Here is a 25345-nt window from a genome sequence, read left to right as displayed (position 1 = left end):
CCAACACTGAGCTCAAATAGAAACTGCTCCACCCATTTCTCTCCAAAGACAGTTGGATGTGCAAATATTTTTCTTCAACTAGTTCCACATTATTTGAAATAAATGTGATCTGAAAGGAGGTATTGTGCAAGCTCCATGTAATTGTGTCCCTCTGCCTCCAACCAATCAGCCCCACCTGCAGGTTGTGGTTATGTACTGCATGGGCCTTCAACGACACCTAGAACTTTCGTCTCCACTGTCTCCACTGTCACAATCATGTTAAAACCTTTACTAGTTATTGACGCTATATTAACTCCCACAACTGCCAGTAGACAGGGGCGAAGACCATCTGTCCCCTAATACTAACTATGTCAGCTGCTGCCGTGCCAGTGAGTTTAAGTGTGCAGTAACACAGATAAGTTTTCAGCTGTTCATTTGTGTCATGAGACTTTATGGCAGCTCATTTGTATGATCAGTAATCACCTGATTAATCGGTAATCAAGAATTATGCAAATAATTGATAAACTAAAAGGGTAATAGAAAAATCAGTTTGATTGACTTAGTAAAACACTGAATGAATGAACTGGCAATAAATTATGAGATAATTCAAATGAAATAACTTATAATTTTACTATTAGTTTGGTTTTTATTATTATTTTTTTTCATTTTCCAAGAGATGGAACTGAATCTACTGTCAACAGTGTCCCACACATTACAGGAGCTGTCACTGGTAAAAGCATAGTGATATTACTGTTTCTCATACCTGCATAGATTCCATCCATTCATCCATCCATCCATCCATCCATCCAGGAATGAATCATGGGAGCAGCAGGCCAAGCATAGCACCCCAGATGTCCCTCTCACCCAGCAACACTTCCCAGCTCCTGGGGGATCCCAAGGCATTCCCAAGACATGCATTGATGTTAATAAATCAACTATGTAACTTATTAAGCCAGAGTAGTGTGAATGGATTACTGAACAGGCCAACTGGGCACAAGCCAAGGGGCCCAAAGTGTTAGGGGTCCCCCTGGCCTTCACCTGCAAAATGCCACATACCAACCAGAAAGAGACTCAAAATTAATAATGACCTTTAAGAGACACAAACAACTACAAAACGAGGCAAAACTACCACAAGGAGACACAAATTTATGAGACACAAAACCACAAAAAGATGTATAACGACTATAAAGGCACAGAAAACACATAAATTAAGATAAAGCCACCATAATGTCTGTGTGTCTTGCTTCTTGGTAGGTGGGGTGGTGTCCTCTGCATATCTGTGCCCCAGGGCTCATTGTGTCATAATCAGCCCATGTAGAGTAGTATAACTATTATGAAATATTTGATCTATTTCACTCATATTATTGTTTTGTGAAGCTAAACCTTTTATTTAAGATGCTGAAGTCACCTGTTTAATGTAAGCTTATTATGTATCTTCATGGTCTGTCAGTTATTTTATTATTCTTGGGAAGGAAACCCTCACATAGCCTATTTATGCTTATATACTGGTATATTTTTTTAAGTAATAATAAACTTACACATTTCTAAGTGAGTAATTCACAGATGAGTTTGTTAGTTACTAAAGTATAACATCATAACATAACGAGAGTCCAAAAGTGTTACACAATCCGTTGGCTTCTTGAATGCCTCGCGTGTTCCTGTCCCCGGAACCTTCCTTCTCCTTCCTGCTCACCACGAGCGTATTTTGATGGAGCACACGGAGAGCGAGGCCGAGGCGAAGTGACACGGCGGGACATTCATGTTAAAACGTGAACTGACAGTAGGAGCTGAAAATTTCCCCTCGAAAAGAAGCGTTTTAATGTCACCGTGACTATAAAACATGTCCGCAACATAAATGTTTGTTGTTCTGCGTCATAAAAATGTCCAGGTGCGTATCAGCTTTAACAGACTAGCTAACAGTTGAAGCTAATTCACTTAACTGGAGAGGTGTGTGTTTATCTGAAGGTATGTTCACTGACAGCTGCTGATATTATGAAGCTGTAACAGCACTTGGTTGATAAACATTAGCCCCTAACTTACGCTGTAAAAACACAATGAACTTTATTCTAAGAGAAAATAATAATTAAAACCATAACACATAATGCTTAAAACTATTTGCAATTGCTTATGAGCTACATAAGTAAGGATTAACATTTTTTTTTGTTGAGCAGAGATATAAATGTTTCAGAGGAAAGAGAGATTAAAGCCGTTACCTTGGTAGAATTTGTTCACATTCATTTCAATGTCTTTTTAATGTTTTTGCTTAGGATCTGAAACAAGGTAGTCACCATTTCAAAGATGGAATCCCTCTCCCCAAATACTGAGGTTCGCCTGGCAATAGCCCAGTGTTTCCGGACCCTCACTACATCCACAGATACCAAAGACATTATCTCCGCTCTTCAAACACTCCACTCTTATTTGGATGACAGACCAGAGAGTAGAACCACGTCAGTTCAGCGGGCAGAGTTCAGGAGAGCTCACTTCACCCGCACCCTTCAGTTCCTTGTCAGCAACATCCAGGCTGACTGGTTGGCGAGCCTCACAGCAGCCCAGCGCACAGAGTTATGGGATGGCCTGTTCCTCAAAGGCCCTCCAGAGCAGGCGCTGCTGGTGCTGATGGAGGGAATAGGAGAGCTGAGGTGGGTGGTGCTGGATAGACAATAAGCATGTTCATGATGTTAGCTTAACACTAATCACCCTGTTTTATTGTCTCTGCATCACAGAGTGAGCACAAACCTGAACCACTTGGTCAGCATCACTGTGAAGTTCCTTCAGAGCGGTCGACTCGCCGACCTGCTGTGGTCCTACTGTCTGGAGACAGGTCCCTCTGACTCCCCGCAGCTCAGAGAGACTCTGCTGGGACGTATTGTGGCGCTGCCGGACCTCACCGCCAACAGGTTACATCTGAACAACAAGCCCCTTTTTCTCCCTCAGCAGTACTACCCACTGCTGGCAGCAGAGATGCTCACTGCTCTGGGGCGGACCTGCCAAGCGCTCAAAGGCGAGGGAACATCTTCTGAAACCTTTGCAATAATGACGGCATGTCAAAGAATCATTGTTGTGATATCAATATGATAACTTCTAATCAAGTTTATTTGTCTGATGTTTGTTTTTTAACAGAAGGCACAGACTGCTCCCTGACTTTCATGGCTCAGACACTTGGAAAAGTGTGTATCCAGGGTCACAGTGGTGAGTTTACTGGAAATTACATACTGCTAATCATATGTAACAAGAAAATAATAATAATAATAATAATGATCTTCATTTATAAAAAAAACTTCTCAAAGCAGAATTACAAAGTGCTTTACATGTCAATAATTACAACAGACAAGAAATGAGAACAACAACTTTTAAAAGAACTGTCAAAAACAAAGCCCAATTTTAAATGCAACTCCAAGCATAATGTTTTTCATTTGGATTTATTGATTAGAAATTAATCTACAACGATTTTGATAATCAGGTAATAGTTTGGGTAACAGTCCTGATTCTCACATTTTGATGTTTTTGTCTGTTTTACATTATATTTAAGATCTTTGGGGTATGGCAGACGTCATCTGGAGCTCTGAAATTAAGATAACTTTTTCAAAAATTTTCGCATTTATTTTTTAAATTCAAATCTCTATTTGGAACACAATTGGAGCACAACTTTTGTTTTTTCTCCCTTTTCTTTGAAGGTAAAGTAACAAAACATTCAAATACAGATGAAGCAATTTTTATACGACTATGCCTTTAAAGACAGTCCCAGTGGTATGATAAAAAAACATATTTCAACCCATGAGAAAACTTCTTGGTAAAGAAATAAAATAAAATGAATAAGTAATTATTTGGCAGGAAGAAATACACTAAATTAAAGAATTGAAATAATAAAAAAAATCACTCATAACAATAAAAGAACAGGTAAATAGTTAAAGATAAAACAAAGCAAAAATAATCACTACCCCTTATTAATTCATTTTTCTACCTTAATACATAATTTATTGAACCAGATATTTATAATATACGTATAATAATCATGACTTGAAAGCTGGTATCATTTCAAATATATTTAAAGAAGCTGAATGCAAGATTCAGAGCTTATCTATGATTCAGAGGTTGTCCGCACAGGGCTCTCAACATGGAGGTGGCTAGCAGCTAACAGGGCTAACAGAGCAAACAGTGCTAATGAGAACAGTGCTGACAGAGCTAGTGATGTTAAAGGGTGAGGGATATGCTTCATGCTGTCCTAGTATCAGTGGTAACCACTGTATAAGCACAGTGCAGAAGGCATTTAATAGCAAGCCACTCACGTGCACTATCATGCACACGCGGCCTGATCGACTACCACAACAAAAAACAGAGAAGCTCAGATTACAGTACAACACACACAGAGGGAGCGTGATTACATTCTCTGCTCAGGATGCCATTACTCCACTATATCGTTACATGGCAAATAGTTGTTTGTTGCTATGCTCTGAATATCGTATAGAGCTCTTTGAATGAAATAAGTAGCTTTGAATCACTCCAGACAATCTTGATTAGCTATTACAGGCGTAAGTATCATCCATGAAATTCAATTCACCTTCAACTCTACAGGAAATTAATGAACTCCTGGTTTTGTTTTCCACCCACAGGTTTGGTGATGGCAGTGATGGCTCCTCGGCTGTCTGCGTGCACACGCTCAGACATGGTGTGGCAGAGGGTTTGCTGGAAGCTGCTGGAGAACGTTCCCCAGCGATGGATGGAGAGCGTGCTCACTGCACTGGTGCAGGCTGTCGCTGGGTAAGGCAGAGGCTGGAACAGTTGCATTTAAACAGCCAGCACTTTATATGGCCTCTAGCTGTCCGTTTTGTATCTGCCTTTAATGACACCGTCTGTGTTTCAGGCCTGATGCCCTGGGCAGGATCATTGGGAATCTAGTGTTAAGAAATAAAAAGGCCCAGTTTGTCATCACTCATAAACTGCTGTTACTGCAGTACAAATATGAGGTAAGACGATAACTTGCAGCCTGATATTAAAGCATATAAACATATGAATATAATATGAAGAATGTTTTTTTTTCTTCTAGACTCGAGTCTTGAGAATTGTGCTGGGTTACCTTGCAGCAGACCGGGAGCGAAGGCCACTGCTCATCCAGGTGAGGACAAGAAGTTCAACAGCCAAATGACATCACGTTTTATATATATATATATATATATAAATATATATATATATGTATATTTATATGAGTTTGACGTGTATGTGTTCTCAGGTGTTACGGTCTGTGTCCCAGGCCTGGGCTAACCCCAGTGCAGTGAAGCACACACCTCTAGAGCAGCAGCTGTACGTCAGCAAGGCCTTACTGCTGAGTGTGAGTCTGCTTAAAGACTCTGAGCTACAGGAGCTACGCTCAGGTACAAATAATGTTTGATGCTTCAAATCAGGAATTTATCATGGCTCCTGATCTTTTAAATCATTGTAAAGCTTCTCCTCTTTCCTTTGTGTGTCTCTTAGAGTTACTTCAGTGTATGCTGGGTGGCATGCAGAGCCACCTGGACAGCAGCGTGGTACGCATCAGGCGTATGGGCATGGTGGTGGGAGAGTGCCTGAGCGCTCGCATGGATATAAATAAGACAAAGCTCAAGTTTGAGGTACAGTCACTGTGTTAACTGGAAGAAACAGTGCTAGTAAACATGACTGGCTTCAAAATATTTGACTTGTCACTTGATGGAAATGTTATTTAAGACCTGTGTCTGTGAGTTTGTATTGTGCTGTATTGTAGTACGATCAGGACGATGAAACTCAAGAGCTGCTTTCTCTGATGACTCCTATTACTGGTGATGAACCAGAGGCCGAGCCTGAGAACAGGTAAGTGTCTTCACATCTCTGTAACTGTTAATGTCAAGATTTGGGCGGTTGGCTTGTTGGTTATCTGTGTGTTGGGTATCTGTGAGGTGATGAAAACACAATGTCCGCTCTCATTTATGGTCTTTACTTAACAACTGTGTTTAAATAACGGGCCAAAACCCGTAAAACTTAGTCACTATATATATATATATATATATATATATATGTAGGTACTGATTTCAATTAAGAGAATTTCTGTTATTCACAGAGTGGACTCTCCTCAAGAGACCAAAGAAACAGCTCCATCTGCTGCGAATGTATCATCTCAGAATGAGTCAAAAACTGACCCAGACTCCGACCTGGACAGGTGAGTATTACCTCCTCTTTATTATGCTAAATGTACTTTCGTCAAGTGTTGTTGTTAACTCAAAGTCTTTCACTGTCGCAGCGACGATGAGCTCACTCCATACGATATGTCTGATGATCACGAAATGAGTAAAGCATCCCCACCTCGCTACCTGCGAGACTGTCTTGAAAGTATGGCTCAACAGATTACATTTATCTCACCTCACCGATCGCCTTTTATTTAAATGTTGTGCCACTCGCTCCTGCTCTAATATTTTCTCATCTGCTGACCCATCCAGCTTTAAGTTCCTCAGAGGACTCTGTGCGTGTGGAGCTCAGTTTGAGAGCAGCGGAAGGTTTGGTGAGGAAGAACGTCTTCGCAACCAGAGAGGTATGCCGGCAACAACACAGCATGAATGTCCAGTGTTTCAGATTTGTTAATTTCTAAAATTAGTGTTCGTATCTAAATATCAAAACATTCTGGTTCAGTGCCCTGTGAAGACACGGCCCATTTCTGTATCATAAAACCTGTACAGTAAGAAAATGTGTTGTTCCTTACTTTACTGTGACTGACTATAAGTTCGGGGATTTTAATATTTCTTCAGGACATTTCATGTTTGTTTGTTTGTTTGTTTGTTCAGATCAGTGTCCAGCTGACCAAAGTGCTTCTTCACATGGAGAATAAATACAGCATAACTGGCTTCCTGAGTCTCAGACAGGCAACCATGGTGGCACTCACCGTCACTGACTGTATCCCTGTATGATCATCAGCTTACTTTCTACAACGTTTACCTATTTACATCAGAATTTATTGTCATTACCACACAGCTTTTTCGGCATTTTAAGCAACCATCTTGTTTTTTTTCTGTTTGCTTTTCTTGATAGGTGACTCAGTATCTGACCACAGAGTTCTACTCCTTGAACTACAGTCTGCGCCAGCGGCTCGATATCTTGGAGGTGAAAAAACAGCAGCTTCTTCACTTTTATATATGCCTGTGCTTAATAAACTTAAGTGCTTTTTACACAGAGATCCTGCGATAGGGCCACAACAAAGTCCCTGGCTTATTACCCTGGCTTTGCTTTTTTTATACATAACCAAACAATACCAGCACAGAGTGCCTACAGGTCCTTAAAAAGTCTTGAAAAGTCTTAAATTATTTTTTCTTGATAAAAGGTCTTAAAAATCCTTAAATTTAACATGGTTATATTTGTAGACACCCTGAGATAATATAACGGCCTTCCGGAAGCAAACAAGGCGTGACATGTAACACAACAGCGTCAGCCTCTAGTGTGACATATATTACATGTCAGATAGCACTTTCTAAACAATAACAATGACACACATGGCAGCAACAATTATTTGCCGTCCCTGTTTCATGGCTGTTAATCTTATCCTCTGCTCAGAGGGTAAAGAGCTCACCGACCTCATTGTCTTTCAAGTTTGTGGACACTTGAGTTAGCTGCTAACTGCTACTATTATCTTTTTAAATCTCCCATGGCGGGTCGCGCACGTAACACCTCGTCAGAACGTCACACCCATCCCCTCCGCAAATGTATGTCCTTCTTAGGACAGTGAAGGCATGACCAGTCCTACTCTGCCTTACGCTGCCTCTGATTGGCTCACCCTAATGTTCTTATCTTAATCCTAACTGATCTCACTCCTCTTTACTTAACCTAACCAATCCAACCAATGAATGTAATGCAAAAGGGACTTTAGTGGTTGATTTGAACTTTTTTGATCATTGCCACAGGTGTAATCATGATCTATTCTTGTTTTGGTTTGTCAGGTCCTCGCTCTGGCAGCTCAGGAGCTCTCTAAGCCAGTGTCTGAAAAGAGAAATCCATCTGTGGGTGTTGCTGCCAGCACTGATCTGACTCCATACCCTGGTGACAACCCTGTTCACTGGCGACAAGTGGTAGAGAAGCGAATTCAAAGCAAGACAAAACGTTTCAGTAAGGTAGGTAAAGTGGACGGATATTTCCATCTGGCTTTTTGGTATTTAAGTGAAGTTCTTCAGTATTTCTTTTTTCCTAAAGGGTGCCACACAACCTCCAGCGAAGGCCACACCGAACCGTTACGCCCCTGTTGCTGGACACTTTTTTTTTCCTCTGCTCAGTAATTATGACAAGTATGTTCTTTCACACAAATTTCAAAGCCTAACATTCATAGTTATTCATGCTACAATTGATCATTGTAAAAGTGATATGTAATACCTTTGTGCCAGACCTCAGGTGACCTTTGATCTGTTGGGCGGCGACCATCTTGTACTGGGCCGGTTGATCCACACCTTGGGCCTCCTCATGCATCTAGCAGTCAATGCACCGGTAATTTGATCTCAATGTAGAGCTTTATATATGAATATAAATGTGCTTAAATTTTAGGTGTAACCTTTGATACAGCCATTCAAGTAGCATCCACTGCTCATTTAACTGAGCTAGAACAGTTGTAGTTCAGATGCTGTACCCTTTAAGACCAGCAAAGGCAGTGACACGATATCACAGTGTTACAATACGCTAATATATATTTGAATAACAATATTTCCTGTGGGATTCCTTTGACTTTTTTATTTTTTTATTTTTTTTGCAGATAGCTGCACAGATGGGTCGGGCTTTGCTGGACTTTGTGTGGGCGGTGCGCTACCATGTTGACCAGTAAGTGTGATCCACATCAGTGTTTTATACAGTTAACTGATGAAATCTCTGTAAAAAATCTAAGGTAGCTATGTGTGTTTGTTAACAGCACTATAATGTAGTACAGTGGTTCCCAACTGGTCAGAATCAGAGTAAAAAATACTTTATTGATCCCCGAGGGGAAATTATGATTCGTTACAGCGGCTTCGATGTAAAGAAAAGAGTATTATAAGAAGTAAGAGTGTGAAATAAAAGTGTGTAAATACGAAGCAATACATAAAGTAGAAATGAAATGTGCATTAAAATAAATTAGAATAAATTGAAAAATAATAAAATAAATGCATTATGCTATTGTGTCGTAACACTAGTACTAAAGATATAAAAATTCAAATATTAAGATAGAATATATATCATCACTGTCTTGAGGCTGTCCGGAGTGTTAAAATGTAACTACAACATATACATCAGCAGAATAAAAAAATTAAATAAATAGAATTAAAGTAAACATGATAAAAATGTGCAGTTATGTGCATTGTATGTTGAATTAATATATACAATCAAAAGGTGAAAAATATTGCAGCAGTTGAATTATTGCACCCAGTAGATAATTATGAATTATAAATGCAGTAGGTTAAAAAGTCCAAATGCCAGTCTATTGACTCAGAGCGACTGACACTCTGAGGGAGGAGTTGCACAGGTTGATGGCGACCGGCAGGAATGACTTCCTGTGGCGCTCTGTGATGCATCTTGGGGGAATGAGTCTGTCGCTGAATGTGCTGCTGTGTCTGACCAGCACGTCGTGGAGTGGGTGGGAGTCATTGTCCAAGATGACCAGCCATGATTCATGATCCAGATTTCTCCTTAGTCATTAGCTCAAGGTCTAACAAGTTTAATATATTCAGCGTCATACTTGCATTTGGACATGTTGTCGAGCTAGTTTGCTGTCTTGTTCAAGTCCATTAGTCACTTACTCCACAGCAGGAAACAGCACTTCAAAAATAAAAGCTCTGTGTTGGAAATGCGCTGTACTTAAAAATAAGTAAGTCACTTGCTGTCCAATCAGAATAGACCCGCAACCCACTTTTGGACCGCAACCCACCAATTGGGAACCACTGATGTAGTATTCCTGCTACTAGCCGGGCTCAACACTAGCAGCAGGTTTTTTTTCCATATGGCTAATGGAGAATTAGAGGAACACTTCACCACCTAGATGACCATTTGTATATCCATTACTCACCCTGTGTTGCATTGAATTTGTAAAAAAAACAACAACAACAATGTTTTCCCCCTTGCCTCCAGTGAACAAAAAACTCAAAACTGGAGAAAATTCATATTAAACTGAAATCACAGGGGGCTGCATTTAACAACAGCAAAACTATAAAATAAAACTCACATAACTCACGCAATATAATCAATGTCTTATTCATCAATTTGAATGTTCAGTACTTAGGTTAGGTTTAGGTTAGGTTAGGTTTTATTGTCCCCAAGGGGAAATTCTTTTCCACAGCACTGTACTTGTTGGACTCAGCAGTCGGTGCTGTTGCAGCAGAGCGTGCGCCATCTTGCAAAACGCTAAATGTTCCCAATTAAACAACCCTTTCTGATGATGAACTGAACTAAAAGTGAAACGTATCTATGCTCTCTTCAGAGTCAAACTCCATTAACAAAAACAGTTATTTTACCTCGCTGAATGCAGGAGCTGCTGGTCTATCACTGCCTTAATCTGTAGTATTTTTTTGTTTTGTCATGTGACTTGTATCCAAACTAAACCTTTAAAACACCAAGGTGAAGAAAAAAAACTTCTACAAAAACAGTAACGTGTTCTTCAGTAATTTAACATAACACATGCTGAGTAATGGATTTGAAAATGGTCATTTGGGGGTCGAAGTATTCTTTTCAAACAGTCAAAAATTGACCTGAAGAGACTATAAGGTCAGGAAGGAAAGGATGTTTTGTTATCTCATTTGAGCTGTAACCTGAAATCTGTCTTAAAGGATGGTGAGACGAGGCGTCCTCTTCGCTGTTTGCTCGGTGTTTCTGAGCATGCCCAGTCAAAACCTGCTGCTGGACCTCAGTGATCAGCTGTTTGAGACCAGAACATGGCTGGCAGGTAACATAAAAAAATGATTGTGACAAAAGTTCCTTCTTATTGTCTTAAAGTCCCTCTTTATGAGGTGAAAGTCAGACAGTGCATTTGTTCCAGTTATGTTATTACAGGCTCACATTTTCACACATTTGCATGTCCTGTTACTAATAATAGATCAACCCTAAAACACATGATTCTTGTAAACACACAGAGGTCTGCAGCTGCACCTGTGTAATGTAATTCTGTCAGGGATGTCCTCTCAGTGACACACATTGGTGCTCACACAAACAGACATCACATGCACAGCTGGACCGAGCATTTCTGGGAAGCAGATGAGGAACAAGGATGTCCTGTACTACACGGACTGTCCATGACGTGATCGACTCAGGAACAGTTGGATGTATCTTTAACCCTCTGGGGTTAAATGTGGTTTCACATTGCAGTGAGCGACATGAAGCTGAATGAGAAAGGACACAGTTATTTCCTCCTGTGTAGGATTTTTAATTGTGCCAAGAAAATGCTAGGATTATGTGCATGTGTTTGATTTTGCTTTTGTAATCATACTGAGCTGCTATTGTGCATTAATATCCACAGATGTGGCTGAAGGAGACCCTGATGCAGATTGCCGGAGTCTGGCTGTACAGAGTCTGGTGCTGCTGGATAAGAGCCTGAAGAAACAGCTACAAGATCAACAAGCACTGAGCACGGAGTCATGATGATCACAGCATCCACACTGAACAATGAAACACTGAACGTGTCTCAGATGTGGGGGTGGGCTCTACTGTACCTCCGCCTCGTCCTCACGGAGCCTGGAGGATTGAGGTCGATGGAAGTGATGCTCCGGATATTTGCTGACACGTTTTCATATCCTGGAACACACACACAGCCGTCCAGCGGAAAAGGAGGGCACACGTCTTCTCACGTGTTTGTGAATGTCTCTCTGCATACTTAAATCATGCACTCACACGCACATTGCAACAGCCTGTATTGTTTAGATGAAAATGTATATAATTTATGAACAACATAAAATATTGATTGAATGGAGAATAGGATGCCATTTTTGTCCACCAATAAAAAGCAGGTTATGAGGATATCCTTCTCGACCTCTTTCCTGTACTGGCACATCTCTCTGTACTGTGGTTGTTTGTTTGCAAAGGACATCCTGTGAATATTCACGTGCGTACATGCAGTGACAGATAATGGAAATACTACTACTACTTCCTCGTGTGACCTGAATAAAATGTCTTCATCTCTATGTCCACAAACCATGGAATATTTTGAAATATACTTTTATTTATTACTAAACACTTTGGGAGTTGTTTTTGATCCATTCCTAAACTTCAGTCCTGCTTTTTACAAATCAGAAAATCACCAAGGTCTGACCATTACTCGTCAAAAATCAGAATCAGAAATACTTTATTGATCCCTGAGGGGAAATTATTTATGTTACAGGTGCTCCTTGCAAGAGAGGAAAGATACGTGAAAATATAAGAAATTTTAACAATAGTATTAACAAATATATAGTTAAATAAACAGGAATTATTAACAAACATAAACATAAATAAATATATATATATACATATATATATTGTAAACTGAACAAGATTATTTACACAAACAATATATACAGTCAGGGTGAAATGGGGTTATTGCACAAGTTAAATTAAATTACTGCAGTGTGTGAAAAAGTCTCAGGGCCACTCAGAGGGAGGAGTTGTACAGTTTGATGGCCACAGGCAGGAATGATTTCCTGTGGCGCTCAGTGGTACATCTTGGTGGTATGAGTCTCCCACTGAAAGTACTCTTGTGCCTGACCAGCACATGGTGGAGTGGGTGTGAGACATTGTCCAAGATAGTTCGTAGCTTAGACAGCATCCTCCTCTCTGACACCACCATCAGAGAGTCACACTCCTTGCGGATCAGTTGAGTCTGTTGGCGTCTGCCACCCTCAGCCTGCTGCCCCAGCACACAACAGCATAGAGGATAGCACTGGCCACCACAGACTCATAGAAAATCCTGAGCATAGTCCGGCAGATGTTGAAGGACATCAGTCGCCTCAGAAAATAGAGACGGCTCTGGCCTTTCCTGTAGAGAGCGTTAGTGTTCTTAACCCAGTCCAGTTTATTGTCAATGTGTACCCCCAGGTACTTATAGTCTTATAGTACTTATAGTCCTCAAAACATAGTTGAACAACTTCTCAACACCCTCATTTTCAATTTAAGGTTCTATTAATTCCTTTCAAGTCTCTACATTTACATTTCATAGCTCCTTACACCCCAATCTGCTCCAAGATCCCTCAGATCAGAGAACCAAATGTAAAAAGTACCACGCTCCAGGCGTAAAACAAAGGGCGACCATGCTTTCACTATTTTAGTACCAAAGTTATGGAACAAACTCCCCCTCAACGTCAAATTAGCTGAGTCAGTTCCTCAGTTTAAAACCCACCTGTACAGACTGGCATGTTTGTGACACTGAAAGATTGTGCATGTGTGTGCACATATTTACGTGTTTATACATATGTGTATATGTATTATATTTTATATATAGGCTATGTATAATTCTTAAATTGCATTTTTAGGTGAATGATGTTCTTTCACTTTGTTTATCATAGTGTATTGTATTGTAAAGGACTTTGAAAAAGCGCTATAGAAATAAAGTTCATTAATATTATTATTATTATTTGTAATGGCCTTGACTTGATTACTGTGGCATATTTAGTAGGACGCTCTGCATTGATGAGCCTTTTTTTGTGGTAACACAGATTTTTGTGCCATCAATCTCCCTGAGCAGGCTGTGAGCAGGTAAAGATATAACCAGTACAGAAGATAATCTTATGATTGATTTTCACTTGGCAACAATGAACAGTTCATATAAAACATTAATAAATAAAACATGATAAGAATGAGATCGCAGTCAGATACTGCTAAGAGTTGCGTGTATGGTCAACAAGGTAAAACATCATCATCCAATATCCATTTTCCTTTTAATAAAAAGTGAATGTGAGCACCATGAAAATGTTAGAGTTTAACTTTCAAACACTTCCTTGACAAGGTCATTTGGATATATAATCTTGAAGGATACTGTACATCATTGAATACAGTGACTAAATTTCTGTCTGTCGCTGCATGGTTATGCTGAATATTAATAGTTTCTTCAAACATGCTTGCAGGGCAGATAGTGTTTGTTGGAATGACATTAGAATCTATTCAATTTAACTGACAAGAACCACAATCAAATTATTGCATATTATTTTAGTGAAATTAGCCTGCTGTCAGTTTAAAGGGGAACTACACACATTTTCAAAATTCATACATATTATTCCAATTGTCTAGGACAGTTTAAAAAATATTAGTAAGCATGAACAGCTTCCAAATTTGTGATGCCATAGGGTGTAATGTCTGGAGCTGCTCCATAGACAATAAATTGGGAGGGTCATTATAGATAACACCCAGGGGAATGCTCTGAGTGTATGGGAACATTTTCTGTTTCAGAACTGAAAACTCCACGATATAATAAAGTTCAGTTGGGTATAAAAAAATAAAACAAACATTCTGTTGGTCCACAACATCAGACTCCAATTCAGCTCAATTTAATAAGCTTTATTGGCATGACAGTATGTGTTACCAAAGCACAATTACAGTTTAAGACAGTGACAGTTAAGAAACAATTAATTAATGACTATGTATTGATACAAAATCATAGACATAAATTTTAAAGAAAAAAAACCTTATTATGTGAAGGAGTAAATAAAAAGGCAGAGAGTGATCTGTGAGGAGATGAGCTATATATTGTTGTGTTGACTTAACCTGCTTCTGCAATAGGAAAATTGTGAAAACTAAGACACACTGTTGAATTTGCACCTAATATTTCTTTCTTCTTTGTTTGGAAAATGGATGAACGTTTTCAGAATGAAGGGGTTGATATTTGTAGGTTATTATGCAGTGGTTTCAGTGGTCCGGCCCACTTGAGGTCAAATTGGGTTGTATGTGGCTCCTGATCTAAAACTAGTATGACACCCCTGGTTTATGGAGCAGCTCCAGACTGACAGCCATATAATACTTGATGGCATCACAACTTTTAGACGTACTTCTCTGGTTTCTTTGAGAGAGTAGCTCACGTTCACAAATATTAATTGAACTGTCCCAGGCCATAGAAATAACATGTTATATTTTTTAATTTAAGTGACGTTCCCCTTTAACACGACCTTCGACAACAACTCGTGCTATTTCGTTATTTTCCGTAGCTCCTCCTCCCGTCCCGCCTTCGAGGTTGTCAGGGGCAACTGGGAGAGACGCTTTTTGCTCTAACGGGAGGCTACACAACAACACTGGAGGTGACGGGTGTTGTTTTAAGTTGTTTCGAGACTAGGGTTGATAACTCGGCATTAACCTGAAGCAAGCGACAGTGAGGTTGGTCTTCAGATAATTTAACAGAGTGGCGAACTTCATTCTAGAGTCGCGAGGGCTAGCAATGAATGCAAACTTTGGCTAGCTTACCTAGCTTAGCTACTGCTAGCAGCTAAAGCTAACTTAATCATTAGTCGCATAACGCTATTAACGTTAATGGTAGCTGATAGTACCAACGGTCATGGTGAATTCCTAGCTATTCCTAGTCTTCGTCGTTAGTCAGTACCTGTTAGTGAATTAACGCTAGCTAAGTCAACTACCGTTACATGTTAAGTGATATTACACATTTAAAACCATTGGATGCCATTTGAGGGTGCATTCAAGAGTTGCTAGTGATTATCGAGCTTTAACAACACGAATTAGCCACACAGCTAAGTAGCTGAACAAGAGGACATTAAGCTGCACAACAGAAACAAACACGTGAAACCAGAGAGTTCGCCATGAATAACCATGTGTATATTAGAGGTTTCACTCAGCTCCTATCCCCTGTTTCATTTCCTTTATCCAGAGAGGAGCTGTGGGGACATGGCGGTGTATTTTGACCACCGTATTGAGGCCCCTGAAAGTAGTGGTGTGCCCTCTCAGTTGACCTGGCACCCAGCTCTTCCTTTACTGGCTGTAGGCTCAAGCAGCCACACCACTGGAGGCAATGTAGACCTCTACCTGCAGCAGGTAAACACTGGGCTTTGCTGATGAACGCTGACACACAAAAAGCACTTCACCAGTATGTGAATATTGGCAATTGCAGTATGCTTAACATAGTTTACATCTTCATCCCTGTCTATATGCAGGGAGAGTATGTGGAGAGCTGCCATTTAGAGCGTCCCCATCAGCCTGCAGTGCTGCGCTGGCATCCCATGAAGCCAGTGCTGGCAGTAGGCTGGGAAAATGGAGAGACAGTGCTACTGACACACCCTTCTGGAGATCAAACAGTCCTTCCCAGCACACACTCAGCCTGCATCACACTGCTGGAGTGGAGCAGCTCTGGCAGCCGCTTGGTAACTGGTGATCAGGTGAGTGCATTGCAGTGACTGTATTCCCAGATACTCTTGCACTTACGTACATGTCATATAAATATACTGACACAATCATAGCCGGTGGATATGTAAATGGAGCTGATTTCCATTCTTAATAAACATGTTTTTTTCTGAGAAAAGTTTGGATTACCAACATGACATATTTAGCACAAGACCTAGTAGTGAAACAGAGACATAAACTGGCTGTATTGGTGCGCAGATGCAATCTTAAACCATTTAAACATAACATTTCTTTCTTGTAAAACTACATAAATTTAGTTTAATTATTTACTGACAGACTGGAGTGCTAGCAGTATGGAAGGTAGATGCCAGAGGGAGACTTCAAGGAAACCATCTCGTGAAGCATGAATACAACAAACCTCTGACTTGCTGCATCTTTAGACCGGCCTCGCCTGGGGAGTAAGTAAACAAGATGCAATGCTCAGAGTTAGTAATTATTCTATTCAAGTCCTTGGCAGTGAGCTTATATTAAAAACATTGCCATATCACTATGCCCTCTTGATCTGAATGCTGTGTTGCTGATATTAGGACCTAACTTATGTTACAGTGATGTGGCAATGCTAGCCCGGGCATCAGTCAGTGGAGATGAGAGTGCTCTGGACATGTTCAGCTGGAAGGGAGCGCCTCTTAAGATGGGCCCACAGGAGGGACTCACATTCTACATCAGCACTGCAGATGGTAAGAGTTTGTTTTTGGGTGATGTGTGCAGCATTTGAAGTGTATTGGTGTCTTAAATTATTATTATTGTCCTAGAGTAAGTATGTCCTCTTACAGCCACATAGTGTAGCTCAAGATTTTTTACAATCCCTCTTGGTGATCAACTATTTTCAGCAATGACTGTCCTCTGAGACAGCTCACAATCTCCTAGAGAGTGTGTCTTTCCATGCTTGTTACTTGCTTGTAGCACTGAGGTCCATCACTGAGCAGTTGATAAATTAGAGAGGGGGAAGTAAATCATCAAGCCCACTTCAGCAGTTTTTCCATAAAGTTAAATTGTTAAAAGATGTGTCACAGAGCATTGTTATTGATCTACAAACCTATCAGATCTCTGCAAAATATGATCATTCTGTGCTATGAGGCAATGGATATCTTAACATTTTAAATCTTTAACCTGTGTATCTTGTATACAGGCAAGGTCCATAGTGTGGACGAGCACTGTAAGACAAGCATTCTTCTCTGTGTGGAGGGTGCAATCAAGAAGCTGTTCTACCTTGAGAAAAGAGAGGCGCTTGCTGTCATCACAGAGACCATGATGTTGTCACAGTACACTCTTGGACCTGAGGGAGGAGCCAAGGAATTTATAAAGGTATACTGAAATTATAAAAGACACATTTTATTTCTTATTGTAAGTTCAGTTTGGTTTGTGAGCATGTCTTTTTTTGTGACAGGTGAAGTTAAGCAGCAAGACTGGGCAAAATGTTGACATTGTCTGGACGGAGAACAGCCTCCTCATCACGGCAACAGGAGAACAGGTTATCAGGTCAGTGTGCACATACTGCAGATTCTCGTTTTACGGTTGCTTTCACCCTGTTTGGTTCGGTTCAATTGAACTCAGGTTCGTTTGCCCCCCCTAAGTGCGGTTCGTTTCGGCAGGTGTGAACACAACAATCACACTCGGGTGAGCACCAAAACAACCGGACCGAAACCTTCTTGAAGAGGTGGTCTCGGTCCGGTTACAAACGAACTCTGGTGTGATTTGTTTGTGGTGAGAACGTGTGTGGACCTTGATCCGAACCAGCTGCAGTCACATTACACATTGTTTGGGTTAAACATGAGCATGTTACAGTCCTGGAGGATTATTAATGTGCACCTCCTCCTGTACTGCCTTAATATGTGCATTCGGCGCAGTCTGATGCCTCGTTTTCAAACTGTATGGTTTGCCTAAAACGAACAATGACAGCAATATAAGTACATGATGACCAGCGCTAAAATCAACCTGCATAGTTGTCCCTCCATTGTGACATTAGAAAGTGTTACATTCAAAAAATAAAGTGTACTCTTCTTCAACGTTTTGTTTACTTCCTGGATTTTTCTCGCATGGAAATTTGGATCAATCAAGAGCAGCTTTCTTGCACAAGGTATTTGATCTGGTCTACTTGTAAATGCTGCCGTGAGAACACGAACCAACTCTAGGCAATTATGCAACTTTGTACCAAAATTAGTCCCTGATTCGGATCAAAGCAAGTGAACTCTAGGTCTGAAAGCCCCCTAAAGTTGAATGTCTGTCATTAATTAGGCTATGGGACCTCGACGGAGATGACAACTATGTTTTGCATCTTGACGAGACTCTGGGGTACGAGAGAGGAGAGATGATCAACTGTGTTTCATATTGTGCAGGAAAAGGTAACTGTCCATAGTGTAAACAGTATAAAGTGCTTTTTTTTTTCTTCACAGTCGTCTGGAGATGGTTGTTCAAAGATGTTTAATTTAATCAAATTCTCAAACCTTGAGTAGACTGATAAGACATAATCTGTCCGCTTGAGTACCATAATTTGTTACCACTTGAAAACCTTGTAAAGCCTCATTGCTTTTGTATAATGTTGCGGCCTCCCCAGAAATCTTGGCAGCTGGTACCAGCCATGGGCGCATAGCAATGTGGAAGATGGTGGTGCAGTCAGGCAGCAGCAGAGGTGATGCCAAGGCCCAGTGGAAACTACAGACACCCACAGAAACTGAAGGAAATGTCATTCAGCTACAGGTGCTAATAGAAACATAAAAATGGCATTTTTTCATAGTAGTCTGCTGGGAAAGTTCACTCAGACTTTCTATTTCAGTGGGGCTCGAGCCTGAATCTGCTGGCAGCCAATAATTCCAACACAGTGCTGATCCTGTGTGAGCATGTGATGTCAGCCCACTTCAGTCAGCAGGTGGCAGCAGTGCAGCTTGCCCCAACTCAGCTCAGCATCACTCAGTTTACATCAGGAGCGCACCTTGCCCTACAGTCTGACATACACATTAAGGGAGTCTGTGTTACAAAGGTAAGTGTGGAGTTGAGAAGGGGAAAGTGTGGAACTAATATTCCTCTGTACTAAAGAAATGACACTGAATGATTTCACAAAGGTTTGCCCATGAAGACAGGTAAAAATGTAATCGTAACTGGATGTGTGTTGCCATACCAACAGGATTCAGTGACAGTCTGGAGTGGCAAGCAGGTCACTGTGTATGAGCTTTCAGGGACAGCTCTTCGCAATACAGGTACAAAACTTAAGCAAAAGCACACTGAACAGACCTAACAACATTTTACAGATGTAACTCTGAATCTCCTGTACTTCATCCGCTGCCTTCATTTGTAAATTTGTGCTTTTCTCCTCCATTTTTCTATACTTTCTCTCTCCACCTACCTACCATTTGCTGATTTCCCAGGGTCATTTCCTTGTGACTCCCATGTCGTAGCTGTACATGGTGAGAACCTCTACACTTTGGAACCTAACAGGGTCCAGATTCGCACGCCACAGGTCTGTTTTCCCATCCCGAAACCTGCTGTCTGATATTCACTAAACACAGAGATTTGACAAATGTTTGAGCATGCATTAATTAAACCAAATCTGGGTGTTGTGAAAATTGATTTTGAATAAGTGTAAACTGTCTTTTCTTCAGGGCACCGTGAAGCAACTGCTGACCTTCACAAAGGCAGAAGGCAACCCTGTACTACTCAGTGTGTGTCAGTCTTACCTGGTGGTAGGCACAGACACAGCACACATTAGAGTATTTGACCTCTCCAGAAGGTATAATGTTAATTTGGATGTTGGTATCACTTCAGTTCTGGTATCCTTCAATTAAGCCAGCTAACTTCCATGTATTGTGCACGTCTGTTTATATTTGTTCCCAGTATATTTTGTCCAACAGTGCCAGTCTTACTGTATGTCTTTACAGAGACGCCAAAGCTCACTGCAGTGCTAAGAACCTGACTGACCAAATCGCCAATCTGGGAGCCCTGAGGTCAGTCAAATGTAACGCCAACGGCAGCCAAGTCAGCATCCTAATCTCTCAGGTGAATGCACAACATACAACAGCAGTCATTCTCTCCTTTATATGTGTTTTTGAGAACTGATATTCAATAACTCAGCATCTAAAAATGTTACCATATCCTGTTAATATTTCTCTTTAAGAAATACCTACATCCCCAAATGACCATTTGTATATCAGTTACTCACCCTGTGTTACATAGAATTTGTGAAGACAACTTTGTTTTTCTCGCATACCTCCATGGTAAACAAAGAATCCAAAAAGCACTACTAACAAAATTATATCAAAACAACTCCTACAGTGTAATACAAGTCACATTTATCCAATCATATGCTCAGTACTTCTCAAAAGCATGCATTTTTGCTAAAACCAGACTATTTAAAACTGAACTGTTAGTGAAACTTACTTGCTCTCTGTAAAGCCAGATTGACAAAAACAGTCATTTTAACTTGCTAAACTCTGGAGCCGCTGGTCTACCACTTCCCCTACCAGTTAGTTTGTTTGTGTCATTATGTTACTTTGATTTTTAAAGGGTTAGTTTGGATTCAGCAAAGCAAACTACCAATTGAGGCAGCAGTAAACCAGCAGCTCTGAGCATGTAATTGAATAAATGAGACTTGGATTATACTGCATTGTAGTGACCCCCAGTGACTTCAATTCATCAAGAATTTTCTTTTTTTGGATTCTTCGTTCATTGAAGCACGCGTTTTCTTCACAAATTTAACATGAGATGAGTTACTGATATACAAATGAACATTTGGGGGGTGAAATATTCCTTTAATTGAACTGTATTTAACTTCTCCTCTCAGGTTAATGGGCGACCGGATCACAAAGTGTACTTTTATGATGTTGAGATGGACACTGTGACACACTTTGACTTCTTCATCGGCAGACCGTCCAGTGGTATCTCACAGCCAGAAGAAAGTGAAAGGTAGCTGATAAGTCTCATGACTATATTTGCACTCTGCCGGTGTAAAGTTTTCTTCTCGGTCTGTCTTACACTATACATGACTGTTCTTTGTTTCAGGCAGCAGTTTCAGGGGGCAGAACTCAGCGGTCGCTGCCCTGTATCTCACTACTGGGACGAAAGTGAACCTCGCCTTTTTGTTTGTGAGACTGTGCCGATCAGCTCTGAATCCTCATTGACTGATTTCTTGGATACGGTAAAGAAAAGACTGCCCCTCAACACTGACATATTTTACTTCCAATGGGACTACTGATGCTAAAATAATTACACACTAATGCTTAATTCATGCCTTTATTTTTGGCGAGCATGTAATTGCTTGTTTTAAGATTTTAATAAATGCAAAATTAATTTAAGGTAGTTTGACAGAGTCTTGCCATCTTTCTTCTCAGGTGGATGTGTCAGTAGTGACACTCTATTGTACGCAGGAGCACGGGCTCCTCCTACAGGACTGCTACCCTAAACCATCAGGCCTACAGGCGCTCCTTGCTCTGGATGTGCCCTACTATTATTTCAGCTGCAAGGTGAGGACAGAGAACACTCTGTTCTGCTTGTGTGTTGTCTCTTCAATGGGATTTTTTTCCTCATACACCATGTGGGGTTTCTTTCTGGATAGTTGCACACTTGCTGTTTCAGTTTTGAAACATATTCTTTGTGTTTTTGTTTGCACCATCACTTACGTGAAATTCTGTGCATTTGGTCTTACACACCCCCAGCTATTATTTCGGAGAAGGGGTGTCTTTTTACCAGAAGTAAGTGTCTGTCCCCTCCATATCGTTAGGAAGGCTTCAGTGTTCTTGACTCCCAGCAACTGTGGTCGTGTGTGCCTTGTGCTGCATTAACTTTTATTTAAATTTAAGTATTGCCTCCTCATAATCAGCAGCACAAGTGCATTTCTGAAATATTTAGATGTCACCATGCTGTGTGCAGTTCCTGTCCACCTTGTCTTGATGAATAGATGTGTTCTTGTCTTGATGTTGTTTGGTTTGCTCTGCCTCTTATCCATTCCCAAAACCCATATTTTTCCCAAGATTTTGCATTTTACACTTGTTTTACTAAAAATGATCGTACCTCACAACATGCAGCATTCATCTATAGGCTGTGAGTCACATGTTTCCCAGTCTTAAAGGGAAACTTTGGATTTTGTCAGGGGAGTTGTATGAGGTACTTATCCACAGTCAGTGTATTACCTACAGTAGATGGCGGTCGGCATGACCCAAGTTTGGAGAAGGGGGCAGGAGTACTGCCACAGAAGCTAGGCAGAACACCTAAAAAAATACTATCAGTTACATTGTCAGTTACAAAATATTTTTTTCCTTGCTTTCGGGCAACAATTTCCAATGGGGAACTGAAGCCATTATCTGTGTTCTCAAAACAGTAATTTTACCTTGCAGATCATGGGAGTTGCTGGTCTGCCACTGCCTAGATTGGTTAGTTTGTTTGTGTTATTGTGCAACATTAGTGCTTCGAAGGGTTAGTTCAGATTCACGCAGTAGTCACACAGTGACACAAACAAACTAACCAATCGTGGCAGCGGTAGACCAGCAGCTACTGTATTCTGCAAGGCAACATAACAGTTTTTGTGAAAGGAGTCTGGTGGCTTTGAAGAGAGCATAGATAATGGTTTTGGTTCCCCATCAGAAGGGCTGTCTGAGAGCAAGGAAAAAGTGGGGAAAATATTTTAATTATAGTGTAGACTTACACCGATAATGATTTTTTTAGGTGGCTAAAATATGTTTTGCTACTGCCCCCCTCCACAGCAGTACATTTCTTATTTTCTGTGGCAGTACTTCTGTCTGCTTCTCTAAATTGGGGGCGTGCCAACTGCCATCTACTGTAGTAATACACTGACTGGATAAGTACCCCATACAGCCCCACTTCAAAAAATCTAAACAATCCCTTTAACAACATGTTTTCCTACCTGGTCTACCCTTTATCAGCCTGGTGAGAGTGATCCAGGGTTACCAGAGATTTCAGCCACAACGTCAGCACCTCCACAGCAGACCCATCCATCAAGGAGCTCAGCTGCCCAGTTCCCTCACATGGTGTCCAGGCGAGCTCTCAGAGACTTTGTGGGCCTGGAGAACTGCGAGAAGGCGACCCGCGACGCCATGCTCAACTTCAGCTTCTACCTGACCATCGGCGACATGGATGAAGCCTTCAAGTCTATCAAGCTCATCAAAAGGTAAGGCCACAAAACTCGCATACCATTTTTACATGTGTCAGCTCAAAGCGAGGAGACATGCAGGATGACTTTCCTCTCTTTGATCGCTGTCATCACCTCTCCCAGCAGCCCTTTCCACGGAGGCTTTAGTTCAAAGGCTAAGCAGAGGCCACAGGGGTAGCATTGTTGCGGCAACCTTGACTCTTCTCAGAATACTTGACAGTTGTTTTCAGTGGGAGAACTCCAACTAATTACGTTTGAGATTTGGGCATTGTTGCCTCTTGCTTTTCTTCTCCCCTCATTTCATTCAGCTCCTTTCAACGTTGCGGTCAACATGAAGGAAAACTCACACAATAGTTTTGTAACCTTAAGTTTGATACACTCTTGTGAAGTCTGACAGGTAACTGGCACTGCCTGTTTTGTCATTTTCTAAAAGAGGCTTGTGTTGTCCCCTTAGTAACACGAACAAAGCAGACAGTTGACAGGTGAATGAAGGTAAATGCCACACCACTGTATATTCAGAATTCAATATAATTTAAAACTGAACTCCGCAGTTTGTCTTCCAGTGTAGCATATCTTGATGCCATAATCAAATCAGATGCACCAGAGCATAACTTTTATTTGTTTATGGAAGTACACGAAGCAATATTTTAAACACAGGACATGATTAAGGACTTTTTCTGTGTCTGTGCTCAGGGAAGGAACTCTTCACTGTGTATATATGTGACTGTTTCTGTTACTGTGCGGGTGTGTTCGGAGGGGATGTACTTTTCTAAACACACTGTGACTTACACACACACACACAAGTCCCCCTGCCAGTTTGGTCCAAAAGGAGTGCCCTTTCCATTCTTGCGAACATTGAATCAGGTCACTAAAAGGATGTGCGTGCCTGTTCCTGTATGTGTGTGCGTGTGTGTGTTGGGGAAACGTATATGTGATTTCAGTGGAGATTTGATATTATCTTTAGCAGAATACGTGATTCAGGGCACTCTGTTTAATTTCTGCGGTAGCTTTGCTTTGGCATGTACCAATATAACGCTAATGGAAAACAGCATAAAAACAAACAAATGGGAAAACAGCACATCCCACTGGCCGGATATTCCAAAGAGTTTAATAGGCATGATGACAGCTTTACTAAGTTGCTCATTGATGGCTATTTTTACTGCTGCTTCTTTTTTTTTTTTCTTTTAAGATCAGTATTGTGTTCGATTCCCGCATATCTCCACCCACAGGAATATTCATTTCCTGCAGCAGCAACCTATACCTTCTGGGATTTGTCTCTCTTTAGCTCTTTGAACTGAGTCAGAGACAGTGGCCTGCCATCCGGGAGTCAAATTTATTTTATCTGGTAAACGGGGATTAACTCAGCCTTTTTCCTGGATCTTGTGAATCAAGTTAACAAATTATATCATACAGTTATAATTCAATTCATCTAATACAGATATTCTCATTTTAAGAGTGCCTCTGCCTTCCAGAGCAGTATGTCAGATACAGGTTGGAATGTCTTTATTCAGTCCAGACTGAGCTACTTCCTCTCATTCATGTTGTCCTTGACTTGAGGTGACATGCTGCCGGGTTATCTGCCCACATGAATGCAAGCCTTCTCTTGCCGTCTTTTTGCCACTGCATTTGCTGTTTAAAAGCAAACTCCCCTCTTTTTCCATCAGGAACACAAACACCCACGGAAGTGTTCAGGGGTGAGGCTGAGAGACTGATGGATGGTGTCACACTCATCATAATTGGCTGTGGTAGATCATGCCATTTGTCATAGGAATTATATAATTCACTGCATTAAAAGCATTACAGTTCGTCCCAGCTGTCAGTTTCTCATCTTTAAAGAAAATATTGTCGAAATGTAGAAATTTATATTCTTGTTCTTGTATCATCTTTCTTCTGGCAGGTTTGGGTCAGTTTTCTTAAATGATGGTGTTGGAATTTGAAATTATTTTACCTGTGCACATACTG

The 25345-nt window shown here is 40.8% G+C and overlaps 2 protein-coding genes across 3 annotated transcripts in view; both read left to right on the top strand.

The window, feature by feature from the left end:
• Positions 1-1685: 1685 nt before the first annotated feature.
• telo2 (TEL2, telomere maintenance 2, homolog (S. cerevisiae)) lies at positions 1686-11967 on the top strand. 2 transcript variants are annotated; one of them, XM_050059891.1, is made up of 21 exons: positions 1686-1867; positions 2247-2618; positions 2703-2980; positions 3100-3168; positions 4590-4737; positions 4841-4943; positions 5024-5092; positions 5207-5348; positions 5449-5585; positions 5717-5802; positions 6050-6148; positions 6230-6318; positions 6426-6517; positions 6768-6884; positions 7012-7083; positions 7914-8084; positions 8164-8255; positions 8352-8451; positions 8714-8778; positions 10752-10867; positions 11438-11967. In XM_050059891.1, the coding sequence occupies exons 2-21, from the start codon at positions 2278-2280 to the stop codon at positions 11557-11559; spliced, it is 2508 nt and encodes an 835-aa protein (XP_049915848.1). In that variant the 5' UTR covers positions 1686-1867; positions 2247-2277; the 3' UTR covers positions 11560-11967. The 2 variants fall into 2 exon arrangements, with proteins under 2 accessions (XP_049915848.1, XP_049915850.1); XM_050059893.1 differs by lacking the exon at positions 11438-11967 and adding an exon at positions 11055-11428.
• A 3149-nt stretch (positions 11968-15116) lies between these two features.
• The window catches only part of ift140 (intraflagellar transport 140 homolog (Chlamydomonas)), a 29936-nt gene continuing 19707 nt past the window's right edge, over positions 15117-25345 (top strand). The window contains exons 1-18 of the mRNA XM_050060335.1: positions 15117-15252; positions 15758-15921; positions 16041-16262; positions 16564-16685; positions 16834-16964; positions 17417-17592; positions 17675-17766; positions 18523-18629; positions 18842-18984; positions 19061-19264; positions 19409-19481; positions 19650-19741; positions 19884-20011; positions 20160-20277; positions 21062-21183; positions 21280-21415; positions 21609-21740; positions 23157-23401. Coding sequence (XP_049916292.1) covers positions 15775-15921; positions 16041-16262; positions 16564-16685; positions 16834-16964; positions 17417-17592; positions 17675-17766; positions 18523-18629; positions 18842-18984; positions 19061-19264; positions 19409-19481; positions 19650-19741; positions 19884-20011; positions 20160-20277; positions 21062-21183; positions 21280-21415; positions 21609-21740; positions 23157-23401 — 2390 coding nt within the window. The 5' untranslated portion in view covers positions 15117-15252; positions 15758-15774. The remainder of the gene's footprint in view (positions 15253-15757; positions 15922-16040; positions 16263-16563; positions 16686-16833; positions 16965-17416; positions 17593-17674; positions 17767-18522; positions 18630-18841; positions 18985-19060; positions 19265-19408; positions 19482-19649; positions 19742-19883; positions 20012-20159; positions 20278-21061; positions 21184-21279; positions 21416-21608; positions 21741-23156; positions 23402-25345) is intronic.

Source organism: Epinephelus moara, chromosome 13 (assembly GCF_006386435.1).
Source record: "Epinephelus moara isolate mb chromosome 13, YSFRI_EMoa_1.0, whole genome shotgun sequence".
Lineage (NCBI taxonomy): Eukaryota > Metazoa > Chordata > Actinopteri > Perciformes > Serranidae > Epinephelus > Epinephelus moara.
This window is presented reverse-complemented; position numbering and strand designations above follow the sequence as displayed.

Bases quoted from the DNA above. Each gene is read 5' to 3' on its own strand.
- telo2 (XM_050059891.1), top strand. From the start codon at position 2,278: ATGGAATCCCTCTCCCCAAATACTGAGGTTCGCCTGGCAATAGCCCAG. The intron at 4,738-4,840 runs GTAAGGCAGAGG...TCTGTGTTTCAG, and splicing joins CTGGTGCAGGCTGTCGCTGG to GCCTGATGCCCTGGGCAGGA. The intron at 8,779-10,751 runs GTAAGTGTGATC...TCTGTCTTAAAG, and splicing joins GTGCGCTACCATGTTGACCA to GATGGTGAGACGAGGCGTCC.